This window comes from Schistocerca piceifrons, chromosome 9 (genome assembly GCF_021461385.2).
Source record: "Schistocerca piceifrons isolate TAMUIC-IGC-003096 chromosome 9, iqSchPice1.1, whole genome shotgun sequence".
Lineage (NCBI taxonomy): Eukaryota > Metazoa > Arthropoda > Insecta > Orthoptera > Acrididae > Schistocerca > Schistocerca piceifrons.
Window position 1 is genome coordinate 128,309,759 of NC_060146.1, and position 23,885 is coordinate 128,333,643.

General features: G+C 37.7%; 1 protein-coding gene across 1 annotated transcript in view; it reads right to left on the minus strand.

Annotated features, from left to right (window-relative positions):
- Positions 1 to 2,054: 2,054 nt before the first annotated feature.
- The window catches only part of LOC124717001 (gephyrin), a 127,198-nt gene continuing 105,367 nt past the window's right edge, over positions 2,055 to 23,885 (minus strand). The window contains exons 10-12 of the mRNA XM_047243628.1: positions 14,486 to 14,657; positions 10,575 to 10,671; positions 2,055 to 5,245 (exon numbers count right to left, since the gene is read on the minus strand). Coding sequence (XP_047099584.1) covers positions 5,112 to 5,245; positions 10,575 to 10,671; positions 14,486 to 14,657 — 403 coding nt within the window. The 3' untranslated portion in view covers positions 2,055 to 5,111. The remainder of the gene's footprint in view (positions 5,246 to 10,574; positions 10,672 to 14,485; positions 14,658 to 23,885) is intronic.

Consider the following 23,885-nt stretch of genomic DNA (forward strand, 5'->3'; position numbering starts at 1 on the left):
GCACGTCGTTTGAGAGTGGAACGGTAGAGAGACAGCTTGAAGTGGTTCATTGAACCCTCTGCCAGGTGCTTTATTGTGAATAGCAGAGTAATCACGTAGATGTAGATCCATTTCTGAGGCAGGTATTTTCACATATGGAGCTTCCTTTACAAAACACCGATTAAATTCATCTGTAACTATTTATCTACAAGTATTTGTGCACGAGATGTGTTTCTCCCTGTGTTTGTTGACTGGGTCCCATGCTGCCTTTCAGCAACACTGTTTTCCTTCTTTTCTTGTTCTGCATCCTTTCTGTAGATTGTTTATCTCTGTCTGTAGCTCCAATGAAGTGTGTGTTTAGTACCAGTATCTGCTGCTGCCTTTACCTAATCATTTTATGTTAACTAGTCTCAGTGTGTACCACAACCTTTTCCTTCACTATTTTTCCACCCCTACTGATTCCTTGCAGTATTTTTTTCCTTTGTTTTAGTGGAAACATTTAATCAAATTTTAAGCTCTGGACCTGACTTCATCATCACTTGGAGCCAGCTTTTCAAATATTTGTTGCAATTCAATAATAGACAATGCAGCTTTGACTGCATCTACACTTCTCTTTTTCATAATCTTACTGTGCAAAATACAATTTTGACACCATGCCAGAGCACATAGTTTACTCACTTTTTTTTTACCCACAGCTTCATGATCACTGCTCTGTGAATGCTGATCATCGGTTTGACCACACTTACCTTGTAGTCCCACCTACTTAGATTTGCCGTAACAGTGTCGAGACAGGCACCTCTTTAACTTCGTAAACAATTTACCACAAACAGTCCATACCTGCTTATTAATTTCACTACGGTGCTCTCTTTAAAACCATTCTCACCAATATGCATTGCTGAAACTGCAAACAAGGTAATTTTTACTCCCACAAGCAGAAAGTGGTAAACACACTATTCTGTTTCTAAAGGAATGACTTATCTCCACATTCAGCATTTTCCAGAATATAAACTCGTCATATCAAAACATTATTGGGCCAGGACTATTGTCCATAATGTCATCTATTAATTTGAAATCAACATCAGTTTTAAAACTATTATTCAACTTCTTCATTTCCAGTTTCTCACCTTTAAAGATAGTGTTGGTTTCTTTTCCAAGATTTACTCTACATACAGACACATAGGCACACATTCCTTCCAAGTGGAAATGGTGGCATCTGGCCACCAAATACCACTAACATTAGCATATCCACTATAATGATGCTGATCCCATAGAGAAATGGGAACCAGGTGTTATTGTTTGCATTTTAACCTTTACTATGCACTGCCAAAAAAGTAGTATAAAAGACAGCCACATCTAAGAGTACTGAATGAAAGATGTTCACAGTAAACACACATCAGTGTCAACACAGTGGATGCACAATTGGCAGCAAGTATACCGAGAGAGTGTGATTAATATGATTTTGTTTACTATTCATATTTTTAATACCTACCAATGAGTGGAGGCTTAAGTTTTAATGTAGCTGACATGTAACTTGGAAGTTCTGGGTTAGACATTTGAACCACACTGTCTTTTTCTGTATGTTTCAAATTCATATGTTAACCATATGATATTTACAACTGATATAAATTTCTCTCTCTGAACTCTGTGCTACTTTAAAAAAGTTGTGTATTAATGTTCTTCCTGTAAAAAGTTATGTAACTGATTGTCAGGGTTTCTGTATTTATTTACAGGTCACTGAAATTGCCAAGAGATGAAATATATGAAGTGCCTGTCTCATCGTGATAATTAAAATCAACAGTTTGATATTATTTTCCATATTATGTACCATAACACTAGAACAATTCCATCCTCATCCCTTTGTGTGTGTGTAAGTCAGTTACTAAGAACACTGCCTGTGTTCACATCAGTTTGAATCTGCTAAGAAGTATTACAATATTGTACACTCTGCCACAGTGTGAAAGATTAATTCTGCATTTCTTAGGAGAAGCTCTGTAAATCTGAGAGTGAAACAAACATTCAGGTTTGTTCTAAAAGTTAGCTTAGCATACACAACTTCACTCTTAAACAACAGTCACTAATTTCTGCAATAGCATATTTATTATGGCATTTAATACAGTAACAACACATATCAAAATCTAAAAAAGCTATGTTGTACCACCTGTTACATACATTAATCATCAACTTCACATATTTTATCTTCTACTACAATAGGGAGCAAAATGGAACTAATGATGTTTCTATTGTATTGCTGGAAGACTAATAATGTCAGTCAAAATTCAAGTTGCTGATAAAGGTCTCATCAGTCTTGAACTACTCAGATCAACATGCTCATATTGCTTGAGATTGCACATTGTCTTTACAATTTGGTAAATTTCTCTTCTTGACATAAATAGTCTCACATGTCAATCACAAATGCATCCTAGATAAACTGAGCAATATTTTGGTAACTCTTGTGGTTACTGATTTCCTTTGAGAAACTGAATACATTTCTTACACACAACCGCCATGTTAAGTGCATGTATATCTATTGAAGTATCTGTCTCAGCCATTTCTCAAACCCTCTTGTTAACTATTTTTGTGCTTTTCTTAGATGACAACCATAGACACATACATCCGCTCAGACACTACACATAGTTTCAAGTGAGATAAATAAGACTATATCTAACACCCAGTAACATGGTAGTTAATTACAACAAGAAGCAATTCTATTAAGAAAATACTTCATATAAGAAATATTTAGCACCCACGAGATTTGTACACCTCATTCACGCTCTGTCCTTTATTAAATTCTCACACGTACAGCTTGAACAGAGTGAAAAATCCGAATGAATGCATAAAGAATAGACGTGTGAACTATTTTCTAGGCAACTAAGAAAAACGGTTGTATTAGCTGAATGCTAAAAGTGCAACATAGCACACACAAATCATTAAAATTAAATGTATTAAGCTTTCAGAAACACACATTTTTTATAATGGCTAATGAAAAAAATAATCTCTGCAGAGGATAAAGTTTTAGTTTTTGAAAATCTTTAGTTTTTGGTGTCAAAGTACTCCACTATTCTAACAACTCAGTCACAAATACATGGTGTTCTCCAATATTTAAGACAAATCAAAGTTGCAGAAGAAATTTTAAATTTAAAAATACTAAATTACCTACTTTTGTATACACAGATTGTGTCAAACCATGTCACTGCCACCTCTTATCATATCTGCTTTGCTTTTAGTGTTGCTATCAAGACCACGACTTCTACACTGTGGTCAATTATTTCTCCAACAGAATTTTTAGTATTCTTCAAGGATCTAAATCATTATTTCCCCAAATTCTTAATTTACTAATATCAACATTGTACCTGGAGTGAGTTGAAGTGAATAAAATGTCACATTACACAGGCAATGTTGTTCTGTCCAACCAGGTTTAGACTGACTTGTGCTGCTGGAAACAACATAAACAGCACAAAAATTTCTGGCTATGAAGTGAAATAAAAGCTTGTAACCAACAAGTGGCAGCACAAACATAAAGTAAGATCATATAAACATTAGCTCTCAGAACTATGGATTGCTTCTACCAGTGAGAGAGATGAAACTAGGCCATTAGAGTATTTAGTAATAAAGTCAACAGAGATCCTTGCCCAAGCATCTGAGAGAAGAATGACAACACATTACTTCCTCTGAAATAGCCTACTGCAAAATTAGAGGAAGTTGAACTGATACAGAGAGCTAATAGCACTCACTTTTCAAATTCCTCCATCATGTTTTCCATAGCAATGAGGTACCATGGTACTGGTACATTATTTATGCTCCAACAAAATCCATGTGACATCCGCAAATATGGATGCAGAGGATCATCACATCTTATTGTTCTGCTGTTGACAATGATTGATAAAGGAACCTTATTTTTCTGCTTGGTTTTATGTATATTCATTTTAAAGGTTATTTACTGTGTACACATGTGACTATTATTTTGCAGAAAACTGTCACGAACTAAAATGCATCCTCTTAAAATCTGTGTTCTGTCAATGGCATTAAAAAAAAAAGCTCCTTTTTGTGCTTTGATTGTTCCAAAAATATCCTGGAATGTTTTGCCCCCTCATTTTCATTGAAATGTTTTTGATTGTTCCAAAAATATCCCGGAATGTTTTGCCCCCTCCTTTTCGTCAAAATGTTCCTCCAATACAACCTTCTTTCCATAATGTCTATTCATACAATGCTTTCATACCACACTTCACAAACCGATGTTGATTAAAACTTAATCTTAACAGCAAACCTCCAAAATATTATGAAGATATGGCACAGCTTTTGTGCCTTCAGTCAAATTCTGTGCAGGCTATTCAACAGGCAATGTACTATTCAACATCAACTAACCACAAATTTTGAAAAACAAAGTATCCTCATTTAACTGAAACATTACACCTTCCATATTTCTTAACCTAGTGAAAGACAGAGATTCAAATGATATTAAAAGCCACTCTTTCAAAATTATGGGCATAAGAACTGCACCAGAATGTTAAAAAAAGTGTAGATCAATTTCTAAAATCCATATATCAATGTAGAGATTTAAGAAACAATTGCTCTGTCGTTTCCTTATTTTTTCTGGTTTCCGTTTTGGCCATACAAATGTCAAGAGATAAAGTATACACATATGATAACACCTGTAGTTACTGTTTTCAAACATGCAGGCCCATCATCAGGAAGCGCACAATTCTCTTTTCACAGTAAAATGATTGTACTTATTTTGCGTGTTTGATTCACACCTTTGCACAGTCTCACATGTGTGAAATGAATAAGCAATCTAGTGCATTCATTAAGCATTTTGGGTAAAAGTATTCTGGAACTAACAACGCAATATGCTGTGAGATATAAATGTAATATTAATAGAGGCACCAACTTGTGAAAAGTAAACTGTGTGCAGCTGGCTTCACAGTACCTGTAAAGCTATTGTGCTTAACAAAACAACAATGTACTGTGTGTTGAGGCAGTCTTTATACATGGAAACAACCATTTATCGCAAATGTAGATATCCAACCAAGTGCATTACCTATTGAATGACCACTGCCTTTAACAAACATAACTATATAAAAGCTATTAATGGAAGCAAAATATTTCTGAGAAAATGCTTCCCACTGTGAAGTGGCTCAGAATCGCTTCAACAGAAGTGCTTCCACAATGGAGCCAGCAGGTAATGTCTGCCGGAACTCCGTCCGTGCTGGAAGCATCAGGAAGGCATTGGCAGAGAGGCAACTCAGGAGGCGACAGCTTAGCTGATTGCCTAAAAACAGAACAATATTAACTGGCTATTTATCAAAATCACACACTGCAATGATATTACATATGAGACAGCCAATGCATACAGGGTGAGGTTCAGCTCAAATATCTTCTGACTCAAAGATATCTATAATCTAATTCCACCCAGACAAACACAGACCAGTGACACATGAAACAAAAACCAACACTCTTTTGCAACTTCATGAACCACGAGTGTACTGCGGCAAAACGTGATCCGTCATGTTTTCTTGGTGTGTTTGATTAATGGTGTACCTTCAGGTGTTCAGCCGAGTTGCTCTTTCCATTTTATCCGCAATAGTTCAGTGACTGACCCTGTCATCTTCACGTGCTGCTAGTTGTACAGTGAAGTGCACTCACTGCCTGTACTTCAGCCAGACTGTAAACTACTGTTTACGTAGTAGAATCCAACTTTGGACATTCACTGGTTTTAAGAGACCACACTAATAGCAAAACACACATACTCAGCTTCTCCAGCTCTGACAGATTGATGGCCAGTGAAATCCGAATGAACTGTGTGCTCGACCACAAGCCTTAAATATATTGAAAACTTCATTCCCATTTATTAGTTTTTTTTTTATTTTTTTTGTTTTTTTTTTTTTAGCATCTTTATCTTTTGTTCGCATCCCTTGCATATCTCTTTAACTGTTCTCATTGTCTGCCCCCATTTGCATGGAATGCAGTACACACCCAGCTTTCAGACACACATTTCATCTACACAAAGGAGACTTTTTATCTTTGTTCACATGAACAAAACATACTGTGTCATGATTGTGTAGAAGTCTACCGCTCTTTCCGGATATTTAGCTAGCATAAGGAATATAAGCGATTCTTGGCTACTCTGTCTCAGTTTCCACCTCTTTCTCAGGCATCTGCTCAATTTTACAATCTGAGTACTCATTCCTTCAGGACACTATTTGTAGGTGTAATTCTATGAAGAGGCACTCCCCGTCTGAAAGTGTTTGCGCAATATTTCTCTTCTTGATGTCAAGAGTCTCACTTGTCAATCACAAATACAGCCTAAATAAACGAGCAATATTTTGGTAACTCTGGTGGTTGCTGATTTCTTCGTGAAGGATGGTGATGGCTCAAGGCATGGAGATTAGTTACAAGCATTCACACAGTAGGACCCTCATGAAAAAGGAGACTACAGTGAAACTGACCATAATTTCTGTATCCTGGAGCTGAAAATGAGGTGTTCACAGTTCCCCACATATTTGTTGAGGAAATATTTCAGGTATTTTTCCGGCTAGTCTTTAGGTCCACCAGCAGTATTAACTCAGCTGAATACCTGGGAGTACATCATTTACAGGGATCTTGGCTTTACAGCCGGATGGCAGTGTTGGGGAACTGTGACATTTCGATGGGTGTCATACTCATCATCTTCTTGTGAAGTGTCGCTATATTTACATGTGTGAGTGGCCACTCACTCCACCTGGTTGGGTTTTAATGTGGCTAGTGAGTGGGGGGAGGGGGAGGGAGGTAGTGTACAGTGGTGGGATGGGGATGGGCCAGAGGCTAAGTTCTAATCTCTGCACAGACACTTTTCATCTGCTTTGCAAGCTGACAACTGCCAGTTGTACTTTTGGCGTTTAATCCCTAATGCACATTTCCACAATGAACTCAGCTGATAACCTTAGTCTCTACTGACAAGATTCCAAAGATCCTTATTTCTATGGATTCGTTCATTATCCTTTCCCAATAGTGGCTGGCCCAGCACAGCAACAATTCTGAAAAGTCATAGGTGTTCGTTTAAGCTATAGTCTGTCAATTTCCCAGTATATCGCACACATTTAATGTGTTTCTCACAGCTTTTAGATATATGATACTGCTTTTGCCTGATGTACTGCACTCAGCTTCACATGGGATGCTATAAGTCACTGATTGGTGAAGTTTCTGCGGGTCCTTCCCAGAGTCCAAAATAGCTTTCATCTTCGGTGGTGACTGGATTAATTATATGATAAATCACACAAATCTAAAAGCTGTAAATTTAACTAAATACTTGGGGATTACAACTACAAATAACTCAAACTGGAATGATCACATAGCTAATGTCTTGGGGAAAGCAAACCAAAGACTGTGATTTATTGGCATAACCCTCAGAAAATGCAACAGGTCTACTAAAGACCTACTACACCTGTCTGCCCTCTTCTGTAGTATCGCCTCTGCAGTGTTTGACGATGATGTTTGGTTTATGGGGTGCTCAACTGTGTGGTCATCAGTGCCCCTACAAAGTCCCAATTTTTACACAGTCCAATTCCTTTCTTTCTTTTTCTTTTTTACACAGTCCAGTCTACACAATGTCACGAATAATGATGATGATGATGATGATGATGGTAAATTATGAGGACAACACAAACACCCAGTCCCCGGGCAGAGAAAATCCCCAACCCGGTAGGGAATCGAACTCGGGACCCCATGAGCTAGAGGCAGCAATGCTAGCCACTAGACCATGAACTAAGGACCCTCTGCAGTGAGGGATCCACATCAGACATGACTGACAGAGGACATCAAAAAAGTTCAAACTAGGGCGGCTCACTTTCTGTTATCGCAAATTGGGAACAGATTGCCACGGTTATGATACTCAAATTGGGGCAGCAATCATTAAAATAAAGGCACCTTACACTGTGGCAATATCTTTTCATGGAATTTCAATCACCATTTTTTTCTTCAGAGTGTGGAAATATTTTGTTGCACGCATCTAAAAATAAGAGAAATCAGAGCTCACACGGAGAGATTTAAGTTTTAGTTTTTCCTGCTTGTTGGTCGAGAGTGAAACAGTGGAGAAATAGCTTGAAGACGGTTCGATGAACCCTCTTCCAGGCACTTTATTGTAAATTGCAGAGTAATCATGTACATGTAGATGCAAATATTATAGTCTTCAAGCAGCCTCATGAACCACAGGTTAGTGTCGCCTTGTATACGAAAGAAAATTGAGTTTCTTGTCCTATTCATCTTCCTCGTTGTTTGCGACATCTTTTCTTTCATTGACTACCCTCGTTGTACCCATTTTTATGGAACACTTCCTTCAGGTGTTGAAGCTTGGCTGGGAGGCTTCTTTGTCACAGATGATGCACGCCATGTGGACCAGGGTGGTTAGCACTGTGCTCTTTGCATGTAGATACACTTATGTTTGATCATCTTTCTATAAAATGTACAGCCTAGCATACCATCAGCCTTCTTCTTTATTAGAATTTCCAAAGTAAAGCAGACATCTGTTTTTTTCTAGCTCAGTCATGAATGTTTTGATGACTGCCGTTTCACTGATACACAACTCCTCAACTAACTATTTGCCATACCTGTAAATATAGAAACATCCCAACACTTTGTCATAAGATGATCAGAATGATCCTTGTTGAAACACTGCGTTATTTTAACACAGCCAGCTGCATGAGCATTTTGTCAAAAATATACACTGTAAAGTCTACACTCACACTGTAACCAACTTTTTCTTGCACTATGGCATATTTTGCACAAGTGCAGCAAATTTGTACAGGCAAATCCAGGGTTTTAATTCTGTTGGAGGTTTGAAAGGAAATTATGGAGTTAAATATATTGAACATCCATAAATTTCAGAAGTTCTTATGGAATGATGTCACTCTGCGCGTACCTACAGCTGTAATGTGCTGAGAAAACAGAACAGTAAAAGGAATGCTTGGATGTAATATGTTAAAAACAAAAAGGAGTGCCATGCAGAAAGATTGGAAATAAAAACAAAATAAAGGTCTTAAACTTAAGAAATTCTTTGTAACATTATCTTTCCAGACGTTTAAAATTTTAAAAAATTTTGATACCGTATAGCTCATACAATAAATGTGGAAATAAAGATCTATAGTGCAAGATATCAACATATCATAATAATGAAAATTCCAAGATGGAAACAACAAAGAAAAATGAGGGAAGACAAGCACTCATCAGCAACTGACTGAAGGATGGCACACAGTCACTGCTGATAGCTCAGAGAACTGTACAAGCTTTTGATTAAGCTCCAACTGTTTTTGTAGTTTAATATTGGGGCCTCAGTGTCTTAGATATGTCAGAACTCTGAAGTGGGTTGTTACAGACCAGTGGAATAAAAACAGGCAAAGCTCTCTTTGAAAGACTGACTGATAGTAAAATACAACTTTTTTTTTTAAGTAAATCATGTTCAGGGTTACCAAGAGTGATGCAGGATTTCAGAACAAATGTGTGTGGCTAGATGTGTGCTAGTATGAAAAAGAGTTTTCTGAACTAGCAAAGGCAGAATGAGCAAGGGTTCATATTGGAGCTCATGGGGACAACTTGTGGTAAAACAGCAATCAAAAATGAGTAAACCAACAATGGAAATAATTTTACAAAGAAGTGCTTGTTGCCATAATAGATAGGGAAGTGAATGACATCATTAATAAACTAGATACATTAATGAAATCTTAATACAATGAAGGCTTTCATTGAAATAAAATTTCATTAGACTAGCATTTTAGCCTTGACAACACACTGCTGTGTGTTCTTGTATTGACAGCCAACACAAACTTCTAAACACAGTAATAACTTTAACAGAAAATAAGAAAGAGTAAAACAAGTAAGGTATGGAAGGTGACTTTACAAAAAGAAAGGAATTCTCACTATTGATTACTTTTAATTGAGAATGATGTCATCTGGTGTGCATTCATCACCACGTGATAAATAATTGTGCCCTCCACACAGCTCATAATGCCCCTAGGAATGTGGGGCACCTTGAGCTCTCTGAAGATGTTCACCACAGGCAGATGCAAAAAGTTAGCAAATAGTTTCAGGCATCTATCAGCCTGGAAGTTTTGAACAGACTGTTTCAAGACACATGCCCAAGAAGCTGTGAATGCAATCATAACTAAACACAAGCAGTTGAGAAGTTGGAGTTGGTAACATGAGCAACTGATGCATTTTGCAGCATGTAGGCAGGAGAAAGTAAAACATCAGAGGTCAAAACAAACAGAAGGAAAAACTACAGACAAAACAGACACAGAGATGAAATAAATGTATTGGGCAAGAGAATAAAGGGTTACAATGCATCAACGATTTACATAACTGGCTTTTACAACAGTGGGCATTCAAATTACACCACGTAAATGGCATGTATACGGAAGAAGGTAACATATAATGCAGAAAATAAATGGAAATAGGAAACAAAATACTGAAAGAATAGGCTGTAAACCACAGAAATAGAAAGAGAGTGACAGCTGCTGGAAAGCTAGTTCATTTTTCTGAGTAGTAGCAGTTGTTTGTTTGTTTGTGTAAATGCTTGTTCCAACAATCAGCTGCAAACAAAAGAGAGGAACACCTTATGATTAGCCTACCTGTGCTCCTTGCAACAGGGACTGCATTTCCTGGCTGCCAGTCCAGAGACACTCTGTGATATTCAGGCCTTGGGTCCAATGAAATGTCCTTTTCAGTCTGTAAACAGAGTGAGGCACAATGAAAGTAGTCAATTTGGAAATTACATTATTTAAGATTGTAGAAATGGCTTACAGTAAACCTTGAAAAAGGAAATTTTCAACACTATTGCTAACTTGCGTTCGAAAAGTAGATTTAAATATGATACTTCCTGGAAGATTAAAACTGAATGCCAGACCAGGACTCTAACCTGGGACCTTTGCCTTCCACAGGCAAGGGCTTTACCAACTGAGCTACCCAAGCACGACTCATGGCCCATCCTCACAGCTTTACTTCTGCCAGTCTCTTACCTTCCAAACCTGACAGAAGTTCTCCTACAAAACTTGCATTTACCCCTCTTGGAAGAAAGGATATTGTACAGACAGGGCTTAGTGACAGCTTGTCTGATGTATTAAAGCCGAAATTTCATAGTCTGTAAGTCCTGCTAGTGAACACAAAATACCACTCTTTGTGGTGAATGTAGTTTACTTTGACCTATGAATTCTATGTAAATTTGTGTTTCAATTATCCAATACCACTGATATGACTAGCATACTTGAATGAAATGTAGTAAAGAGAAATGGCTTTCAAAACCAAAGAAATAGTGTTTATTTATCTTTGTTTCTCCTAGCATCACACAAACAGCTCACACACTCCATTTTACACTAACCTAGCATCTGCTGTCGAAGTGGTAATGTCTACAACAATTACCAGTCACATTCTGCATGAAGTACCATTTGTAACATTGTTGATTCCAAAGACAAACATGTACTCTGACCTTTATGACAAATTTCAAAAGTGAGGTATCCTATATGATATCTGGGAATCGAAAAGGATAAATGTTATAATGGCTGCAATAACTTATCCCAACAATAGTTTGGCCCAATATTTGTCTCATGCTCAGTTTGATTCAGTTCATTTCACCATGGTTCCAACTCTGCACAGTGAAACTGTATGTTACTTACAATGTTTTGGATTATTCTGGGGCTGGAGGAACATTTTTGCTTGGTAAAACAAACATAAAATTGTAACCAGACTGCGTCACGTTATTTGTTTGATGTACCCAAGACCAATTGATTAATCACTCAAGTAATTGTTTCTAACATTATTACTTCTGACAGTAACATGTTGTGATACTATTAGCGTATTTGCTACAAAGATCATCTGGCCAATGAAATTGATTTGTTAAAGTATTTATTTTTCTATATTAAGAATTATATAAGAGTAAAGGAGGAGACTCACCAAAAGGTAGAAGTACTGTGTTGTGAATCCAAGGCAAGGATATATTATCCGCATTCCTCCACAACCTCAACACCTTCTCTCCTATCCACCTTACCTAGTCCTCCTCCACCCATTCTGCCACTTTCCTAGGTGTGAATCTCCTCCTCTCAGATAACTCCATCCGCACCTCGGTCCACATCAAACCCACCAATCACCAACAGTACCTGCTCTCTGACAGCTGCCCGATCTTCCACATCAAAACATCCCTCACATACAGCCCAGTCACCTGTGGTAGACGCATCTGCAGTGATGAGAGCTCCCTCACCCAGTATGGTGAAGGCCTCAGAAAGACCTTTGCAGGCAGGCAATACAGTGAAGATCTAATTCACAAACAGACTTCCCGTGCCATATTCACACACACACACACACACACACACACACACACACACACACAGACACACACCTGAACCTCACAACCTCAAAGAAGCATCCCACTTGTTATCCTGTGCCACCCCAGACTAGAACGACTGAACCATATCATTTATCAGGGCTTTATCTATCATCATGTCCCAAAATGAGGGACAGCTTACCCAAGATACTTCCAACCCCTCCCAAAGTAGTGTTCCACCACCTACCCAATCTCCACAACATCCTAGACCATCACTATGCCACTCCCACCCCAAATCCCCTGCCACAGGGATCATATCCCTGTGGAAGACCCAAATGCACGACTTGTCATTCCACCCACCCAGCACAACCTACTCCAGTCCTGTCATAGGTTTATCCTACCCTATCAGAAGCCAGGCCACCTGCAAAAGCAGCCACATTATATAAAAGGTCTGCTGCAACCACTGCACAGCATTTTACATTGGTATGACAACCAACCAGTGTCAACTAGAAAGAATGGCCACCGCCAAACTGTTGCCAAAAACAAGGTGGATCACCCAGTGGCACAACATGTAGGAGACTACAACATGTGAAATTTCAATGGCTGCTTCACAGTCTGTGCCATCTGGAACCTCCCCACCACCAGCAGCTTTTCTGAGCTGCACAGATGGGAGCTATCCTTACAGCAAATCCTTCACTCCCATAATTTTCCTGGCCTAAACCTAAAGTAATTCACTGCCCTCCCCACACCCGATAGAGAGAGAGAGAGAGAGAGAGAGAGAGAGAGAGGGAGGGTGTGTGTGTGTGTGTGTGTGTGTGTGTGTGTGTGTGTGTGTTTGCTTCTTTCTCCTACTGAAAGCTAGCAGAGCTCTGTGTGCCTACTGACGACACAGCACTCTCAGTGAATTGTTTCCTTCATTCCTAAACAATTTGGAATTTTCAACCAGAACTTTCTGTACGTTATAATTTTCTGCATTGAAAGATAGAGTAGTAATTTGTTAGAGCATCCAAAAAGCCATTATTAACACCAAGAAGAAAATTAAGAAAAGGAATTTCTATTATTCAACCTTTCTTGTAGTCTAAGTACTATTACCCAACCCTTTTTGTAACCAAATATTATCAATTTTATGTTGTAAAAGTCAATCCATCTGATTGTGAGTGTGTGTTTTACTTCACTATTGACTGGCAGACAATGTGTACAGTAACAAAGCATAGCTCTGCTCTAAAAAGCATAGCTATGCTCTAAAAAGCATAGGGGGACCTACAGTTTAATGTGGACTCCAAACCACAGATGTATACTGATAATGAATAAATGGAAACTATTACCCAGATTGATGTGAACATTAATTTGAAGAAGAGTAACTTCTTGTAAATATCTGTATTTCTAAATATAAACCATCAATTATTAATAAAATTATTTTAAAGTTATTTAAATGGATTTAAATCTATTAAATGGATTTAAATCTATTAAATGGATTTAAATAATTGTATTTCTAAGTCTGTTTTATCTAATGTATTGGGAAGATAATGTCTTGAGAAAACTGAAGATAACAGTTTTAGGTGGCACCTAATGGCCTATGGTTAATATATATACATGGTAACAGTTCGTATATCTGTCCACGGTTCAGTTTCTGTTCATCATGCAAGCCTTTAAAGCTGTCAGACAGTGACATGTATTTTATCTTGCCTGAGATGCCTCCTCAATTTAATTCTGCCCATCGAAGATGCTGTCCAATCTCCCTGAATGATATGTTAGAAACATTAGTCTGTTGTGAAGTATCTTAAAAGAGTTTCAGCCTCCTCTTGTCCATTCTAAACGTATGTCCATAAAATTTTAATCTTCTTTTTCTAATTGACTCATTTAATCTTTCATTTTCTTGGTACAGTTCTGCCCTTCATTGCAATCTATATAACCATACCATTATCTTCCTGAGACTGTTTCTCTCGGCCCAATATATAGAGATTAATGCAGGACAGATTTCCACCCACCTCTACAGGAGCAGGGGAGGCATCGAGCAGCAGAAAGGAACATTTAAAAGTAGACTAAGCTACCAAAGTTATCCTTCAGTGGATGGAGCAACAGCAATAATATGAAATCAGATAGATCACTAAAATCTATGTAAAGAAAGAATACATCTATATAAAACACACACACACACACACACACACACACACACACACACACACACACACACACATACAGGGAGAGAAGAACATAACATAATACCTTAGCAGAAACAATTGTGCCGAGCAGCAAGAGTGTAGAGCCGGACATCTTGCGCAGAGCTGGCAGTACAAAGAGGTGGCACGTAACAGTTGCAGATACGGGGTTCCCCGGCAGCCCGAACACCAGCTTGCAGCGCCCTTTGTATTCCAGTGTTGCAAATGTCGTCGGTTTACTGTCACAGAATTATTTCTTATGTTTCTTCGAGCACACTTAACAGTTAAAAGAAATTAAAAGGAAGACTGACTAGATTTTAACACCTCATCAATGATGAGATCACAGGAGATGCAGCACAAGCTTTTGGGTTGTGGACAGGAAAGAAATATGTTGTATCCTTTTTAAATCAACCATTCCAGTATTTAGCTTGATCAGTTTAAGAAATTCAAGAATGCACAGAGACTCATTGCATTTCTGATTAAATATGAGATACTCAAGAAAAACAAATTTGGCTTCCAGAAAGATGCACTCACAGATCTCATCAAAATGTCATAACCAACTCAGATTTTAGAAACAAATGTGTAAGAATTTTTATGGCTCTATGAAGGCATCTGACTATGTAGGTCACAAAACATTAGTAGAAGAGGAAACGGAAGAGACTGAATTCTATCGTACCTGGAAACAGGTGCCAATATACAGGAAGTACAAAAACAAGATATGAAGTGAGAACGCTACACTCCAGGGTCCCACAGGGATCCATTCTTGGCCCATTGATTTTCATTTTATACACAAATCACCACATCCCAAACAAGGTTAATTATGGTAATCTAGTTATTTATGCACATGACACAACTTTACTATTAGAAGATAGATACAAAAAAATCTAGAAATAAATGCCAACATGGAAGTAAATCGTGTTATCCAAAGGTTTACTGAAATAAATTTCCATAACAACATTACTAAAACACTTCGTCTAAATTTCAAACTAAAGAAAAAAAAACTAACACAACGAATAAATCAACATTTGTATACAAAAGAGCATAGTAGAAATCTAAAAAATTCCATGGACAAATAATCAATGGAAATGACAACTGAGATAAGTTCATAGAACACATATGGGGAAAACTCAGCTCAAACCTATATGTGCTGCACAAACTTGGCTACCTATAAGATTATGAAAATGCTATACTATACTCTAATCCAATTTGATATTAAGTTATGGCATTGGGGAAGCACTTCCAAAATAAACACTAATACAGTATTCAAATTACAAAAAAGAGCAGTAAGAATAATAGCAAACCTTAAATGGAGACAATTATGTAGGCCATTTCTGAAGCTCTTAAGATGCTAATACTACCCAGCATATACTTATACGAACTGTTGTGCTGGACAAAATTCAAATATGCTACCGACACTAAAGATATCAAGGCACAACACAACCACAACACAAGAAATCTTCCTTCTAACTTGAGAGAAATAAAGAACACGAATGTTTACAAAAAATCTCTCAAAACATTCTATTTTAATTTCTTATAAAATATATCTTAACCATCAGATGCTGTGTAATACAATAATAAAAAAGAGGTGTAACTTACATAAACCACAAAAGATGATCTTAAAAAAGAAAATGAATAAAACTACCAAACCATACAGAAATATATGCATATTTAGCATGGACTGTGTAAACAAAATTGTAATTTAATAAAACAATATGATGAGAAGTAAAGTTGCTACTCACCATATAGCAAAGATGCTGAGTCGCAGATAGGCACAACATACGCACGCGCGCGCACACACACACACACACACACACACACACACACAAAACAATGGGTGTGGTGGTGGAATGACGGCTATGTAGTGCTGGAATGGGAGCAGGGAATGGGGCTGGATGGGCGAGTACAGCAATTAACGAAGGTTGAGGCCAAGAGGGTTATGGGAACATAGGATGTACTGCAGAGAAAGTTCCCACCTGCGCAATTCAGAAAAGCTGATGTTGGTGGGAAGGATTCATGTGGCACAGGCTGTGAAGCAGTCGCTGAAATGAAGGATATCATTTTTGGCAGCATGTTCAGCAACAGGGTGGACCACTTGTTTCCCGACCACAGTTTGTCAGTGGTCATTCATGCGGACAGACAGCCTGTTGGTTTTCATGCCTACATGGAATTCAACACAGTGGTTGCAACTTAGCTTTTAGACCACATGACTGGTTTCACAGGTAGCCCTTCCATTCTTGATGATACATTTGATTATTCGAATAAATAAGATGTTAAGTGTTGTTCTTGTTATCATTGTTGTTGTGGTCTTCAGTCCAGAGACTGGTTTGATGCAGCTCTCCATGCTACTCTATCCTGTGCAAGCTTCTTCATCTCCAATTAACTACTGCAACCTACATCCTTCTGGATCTGCATAGTGTACGCATCTCTCTGTCTACCTCTACGATTTCTATCCTCCATGATTCTCTCCTGTACTAAATTGGTGATCCTTTGATGCCTTAGAAAGTGTCCTACCAACTGGTCCCTTCTTTTAGTCAGTTTGTGCCACAAACTCCTCTTCTCCTCAATTCTACTCAGTACCTCCTCATAGTTAGGTGATGTACCCATTTAATCTTCAGCATTCTTCTGTAGCACCATATTTCAAAAGCTTCTATTGTCTTCTTGTCTAAACTGTTTATCGTCCATATTTCACTTCCATACAGGGCTGCACTCCATACAAACACTTTCAGAAAGGACTCCCAATATTTAAGTCTACACTCGACGTTAACAAAATTCTCTTCTTCAGAAACGCTTACCTTGCCACAGCCAGTCTACATTTTATATCCTCCCTAGTTCAACTATCATCAGTTATTTTGCTCCCCAAATAGCAAAACTCATCCACTACTTTAACTGACTCATTTCCTAATCTAATTCCCTCAGCATCACCTAGTTTCATTCGACTAGATTCCATTATCCTCATTTTGCCTTTGTTGATGTTCATCTTATATCCTCCTTTCAGGACACTGTCCATTCTATTCAACTGCTTTTCCAGGTCCTTTGCTGTCTCTGACAGAATTACAATGTCATCAGCAAACCTCAAAGTTTTTATTTCTTCTCCATGGCTTTTAATTCCTACTCCAATTTTTTCTTTTGTTTCCTTTACTGCTTGTTCAATACACAGATTGAATAACATTGGGAATAGGTTACAACCCTGTCTCACTCCCTTCTCAACCACTACTTCCCTTTCATGCCCCTCTACTCTTATAACTGCCTTCTGGCTTCTGTACAAATTGTAAAAAGCCTTTCGCTCACTGTATTTTACCCCTGCCACCTCCAGAATTTTAAAGAGAGTATTCCAGTCAACACTGTTAAAAGCTTTCTCCAAGTCTACAAATGCTAGAAACATAGGTTTGCCTTTCCTTAATCTATCTTCTAAGATAAGTCGTAGAGTCAGCATTGCCTTACATGTTCCAAGATTTCTATGGAATCCAAACTGATCATCCTAGGGGTCAGCTTCTACCAGTTTTTCCATTTGTCTGTACAGAATTCGTGTTAGTGTTTTGCAGCCATGACTTATTAAACTAGTGGTTCGGTAATTTTCAAACCTGTCAATACCTGCTTTCATTGGGATCGGAATTATTATATTCTTCTTGAAGTGTGAGGGTATTTTGCCTTCTCATACATCTTTCTCACCTACCAAATGGTAGAGTTTTGTCAAGGCTGGCACTCCCAAGGCTACCAATAGCTCTAATGGAATGTTGTCTACTCCTGGGGCCTTTTTTGACTTCGGTTACTTGGGTGACTTAATTAAGATACTGAATACATTAATTACGATCCTGAGAAATTTACATAAAACCTAGTAAACTAAAGCAGATGTACAGTTACTGTTAACAAATAGTCCTTCCAACTTCATTATTTTTCCAGTTATCTTTCATAGAATTAAATAAAATCATTGGATTCAATACAAGGATACCACTACTAAATGTGACCCCTGTAATAATATAAACTAAAATGTACTTATTGACTTCACAAATTATTAATGTGTTAGTCTTTATATACCACCACCAGACAATGGGTCAGCCACCTACAGTAAGCTTTCATCCAGTTAACATCTTAACTTAACATTCCAAGATTAACATTCACAAGATCAACAGCTCTGTGTACGAATCTGTGCTTTGAAATCATCACAATTATGTCAACGTGCAAAAGTTTGCCAACAGGGAAAGTTACACATGATAATAGATACTCAGTACAAATAATTTGTGGATCTATTTTTAACACACCAGCTGTAGTAGTCCACATAATTTTCTCTGTTAATAGATTAGTAAAGACCCTATGATTGACTTCATAAACGTCTAATTATTCTTCCTCCTTCATATTCTTCTTTGGGGAAGGTTTGTCAGTTACAAACCCAAACAGTTTGCTACAAGAGAGACTACAAGATTAAGGTGCTATCTAGGAACTTACATTGAAACCAGGTTTGGTTAAATAAATAACATCAAAATTTGAGACAAATATCTTAATTACTCCTAAATTACTTACATTCTACCACGTAAATATTGAAAAACTGTGAATGAATGACTTGTAAAGGCATTCTATGAAACTGTACTGACTGGACAATTTGGAAAAGCTCATTGGTGCAGCATACCTGCCTACTGTGACCACAACACAATACAAGGACTGGACTCTCACTGTGACTGCACCTTGTAGTCACCCTGGACAATGTAGCCATGCAGGTGTGTATGTGTACTCTCTAGCTCTGAAGCAGGATTCATCCAAAAGCTGACAACGTTCTCAGTCTATTTATGTGCATATCGACAACTCAACACCTCAACTATTCAGTGAGTAGTTACTTTTACACCTATAATTTGCAATCACCTAAGATCTTTCAATTATTAAACAATAATTAAAATTGTAATGAACAGTTTTTTTGTTTCTCAGAGTTATTACCCTGGAAACATATTTGTCGTTTTGCAAAGCAAAATTCTATCAGTCTGCTTAACATATGCACTGAAATTACATGTAAAAGCAAGTGAAATGTAATAACAGATTTTGTTGGGCAAAATACTGATATCAAATTGTTTGTTTAATTGAAGTAAGAAATGTTAAGGAACAAACAGTTTTATTAAGAAATTGGGTTTGTATCAAACTATTTAATCAAAAATTTAGGATAGAATATTGTTGATGTAGACAGTTTAGATTAAGTTCTTGATAATTTTATGTTGCAAAATACACCAACTTTAATATTTCTTTAGTGTATAATGAAATTTATAGATTGTACATAGAATGTGGCACCATGATAAGGTAATGACCGAAATCAATACCTTCATAGAATCTAGAACTCTATTCTGCAGAGCACAAAACAAATCTGAGAATGTTTACAAGAACAACCGACGACTGTGCTCATTGTGGTCTCAAGAAGGGGCAACATGACCTGATGTGCCATGTACAGGAGGTCTTTTTACCACATGTGGAATTCAAATACTTGATATCAGTTCTCAAGAACAAATTGCCACAAACTGCTGTGATAACACTGACTGTCAAAATAAGACTATAAAAATGAAATTTCTTTATTCTTAGAATGAATAACAAACATTATCAGAAAAACAAAATCATTTCTCATATAGAAGTACTAACAATATTATGAAAAGGATAGATTGCTATTCACCATGTAGTGGAGTGTTGAGAAGCAGACCAGCACAACAAAAAGACTGCTAGACAGGTAAGCTTTTGGCCCAAAGGCATTCTTCTGAATTAGGCAATGTACAGACACACATTCACACAGATGCAACTCATACACACCTGATCACAGTCTCTGGCTGCTGAGGCCTGACTGTGAGCAACAGAACATGATGGGAGAAGGAATCTAACGAGGAGGCTGCGTAGGGGAGGGGGGAGGGATAGCAGAGTAGGGGTGGCGGACAGTAAAGTGCTGCTTGCATGAGCATAAAGGGATGAGGAGGAGAGAGTGTAGGGCAGCTAGGTGTAATTGGGAGGTGAGTAGCAACCTATCCTTTTCATAATATTGTCATTATTCACTCCTGGATTTTCCATTGTTTAATTTCATAAAGAAGTACTGTCATGTAAGGAAAGTTAATTTCTATCATTTAGTACTACAATCTATTTTGGCATCAACTGGGCCAAAGCATAGTCACCTTCATCTAGTCTTGAGTTAGAATGCACGCAGTTAAATAAATTGCACTTAGCTAATAATATTACCTATTTTGGAAGCACAAACTAAGAAGACTCCTAAGTATTTGCAGCAGACAATGTAACTCTTGGAAAGAAAGAAGAGGCTGCACCGAAATTCATTGAGGACTTTTCCGATTACATCAAAAGAAAATAAGATATGTATACTTTTTCTTTTATCACTCAGCATTCAAGATTTGGTCCCCCCCCCTTTTTTTTAACCAAAATTATAAATCTGAGACATATTTAACAGAACTGATACTGTTGTCATGAAGAAGTGGTTAGTTACAGTCTCAACCAATAGTGCTGCACGTAAGCAAAACTTGGACCATGGGAACACAGGCAAAGACCAAACTAGAGGCAGTTGAAATGATGTGCTAGAAAAAGATTTTGAAAATTAAATGGACAATTAAAATAAGGGAGGAAGATGTGTCTTAATTAGGAACAGGAAAAAAAATTGGCGTTATTTTACGGCCAAAACTGGTGTTATTTTTTGCCCTTTTCAGTGTTATTTTTTGTTGTTATTTTCTGGCAAGATTTTTCTGTTATCTGTTACATATTTTTTTCATATTCAACCATTTTTCAATGCTATGTTGAAAATGGAACTATTCCTAAGATAGGGTGGGCCAAACATGAGACAAGTGTAGAGAAAATTATTTTAACAAAAATTTTTGACACAAAGAATTACTTAAGAACAAATACCAAAGGAAAAAATGAAAATAACAGTATGATGCAGATATTTTATTGATGGCATGTTTCGTGCTTCTTCATATCGCTCTTGACCCATGGAGACCACAGAAGACAGTCTCTGCGGTTCAAGAATGACCTGAATATGGACTAGAAGCATGATATGTGTCATCAATAAACTATCTGCAACAGTCACTATTATTTAAATTTTTAACATTTGTGTACTGTTGCTGCGCTTGGCCAGAATGGTGTGAAATGATACATGTATTTTAAATACTGGAAAAAAAAATTATCAATTACTATTAACAATTAAGTGTAAATGTGAAATATCTGAACATGGGAACTGCAATAGCTTCGAAACGATTGAAAAGTGTGCCACAAACAAAACATGAGTCAAGTGAAGTGTACCCCCACTCTAACTCAGACAGCTACGTGCAGGCATGAATCTGGCAGCCCGGCAGCATCAGAAAAAATTTTCCGAGCAGATTCTGGCTGCTTTCTCTCACTGCTTATACACCAAACTGCCACATTCCAAATAGCCAGAAGCAGGAGCATGTGCTGCTTATATGCGATTTCAGCTCTGCGCATGCACTGCAAGTATCTGGTAACTGCTTAAACGAACCTTATTTCAATGAAATTTGAAATCAATCACATTGATAGTAGTTAAAATCTTTGTGATACATGCAGAAAAATATGCACTCATCCTAGAATATCAGAATGCTATTGGTATTGCGCACAATATTGCTTATTCGCAAGGGCTGGTAGCGTGCATATACAAAACAGTTGTCCTGCCAATGAATGGTCTCTGTAAACTTGACTAATGGCTTAAACACAAGCACGTACAATATGTCTGCTCTGGTGAGATCAGATGACAGGGGTTTGTAAATACAAGGTGTACAACTTTGCTTCGGCTGTTTTTCCCCAACATTTGAGGATTTAATGAAACAAATTGGTTACACATGTATCATTAAAAGTATTTTCCATCGCTGGCCACTACTTTCTCCTATCTTTTGGGCAGTGTATGAATCCCGGGTCAAAAAAATTGTTCCTCTTTTGAAGCGATCCACCAATCGATCCAATGTGTGACTTCTTCATGAGATCGAAGTGTTGATCAGCCAGGCCATGCGCCATTGATCTAAACAGGTGATAGTCAGAGGGAGCAATGTCTGGAGAATACGGCGGGTGTGGTAGGACTTCCCATTTAACATTTCCAAGTACGTTTTGATCTCTTTTGCAGTGTGGGGTCGAGCGTTGTCATGCTGCTAAATCACTTTATCGTGCCTCTCTCTGTATTGCGGCCGTTTGTCTTTTAATGCTCTGCTCAAATCCATTAATTGCCTTCGATAACGAGAACCTGTGATTGTTTCACTTGGTTTTAACACCTCATAGTACACGACGCCGAGCTGGTCCCACCAAATGCAGAGCATGATCTTGGAGCCGTGAATATTAAGTTTGGCCGTTGACGTTGTAATGGTACTTGAATTACGTAACCATTACGGCACCTCAACTCAACCTCTCGATACTAGCAATATTCTACTGTGTTTCTGTAAAGTAATTAACATATTTCCGAGACAACATTCAGATTTGATTCCATTAACGTAGAGGTACTTTGATACATCGATATGTTTATATTGCAATGATATTATTCTTATGTGAATTCTTTCTTTTGTCACTACGATCTTTGACGTACTTATAACTCTTTATTTTTGGGCACGTAAGCGGTTATTAGTTAGAGTGTCGGACCTAGAGAAAGTCAAGTCTTGGACGTCATGTTGGAAAGACGCATATTGTAGCCAGCTTATAAAATGTGAACTTTAACAGTGAGGAAGATGTTTTCAAGTATGTTTTGTATTGTGAAGTGTTGCTTTGTGTGTTTCGTGATATTGCAACAAAAGCAATAAAAAGGAAGTGTAACTTAAATTCGGAGTGCTGATTATGTTTTTACATCACCATTGTGCTAACTTTCAAAGGTTTAATCTTCAAGAATGGTTTGTGAAACACATCTATAAAACTTTTGAATATAGCAGAATAAAACCTAGCCCTCTTTGCATCCGAGCTTGGAATCACTACCACCTAGATTTTTGACGATTGAGCCATGATTTTACGAGACCAGCGTGGGAAACACGAAAAGATGAGTGCCTAGTTTATTCATTATTACATGAAATGACTTTATTAACTGTGCTCTAATGACACCTGCCACATAGTAACTTTGTTGTTGCCAGAAAATGCAATATTTAGCAGTGTGAGCAGCACCACAATCATTATTAAATTTTGACCTTTGTTGTGGTAGGGTTGTTAGAACGTGGAAGAATGGCCGGGATATCCCCATGATTTTTTGCATTTAAGGTTATTGTAATGAACCCAATTTATGTCCTCGGTCACAATGCAATGCAGAAATCCCTTCCGTTTTTGCCTCTGAAGCAACTGTTCACCAACACACAAATGCTGTTCACTGTCTCTCACTTTCAGCTCACATGGGACCTAAGTTCCTTCTTTCGGAATCATGCCCATAACTTTGTGACATTTTGAAATGGCTTGCTATGTCGCTCCCACTAATCGTGCCAATTCTTCTTGAGTCTGATGTGAGTCTTCACTCAGCAATGTCTCCAATTCTG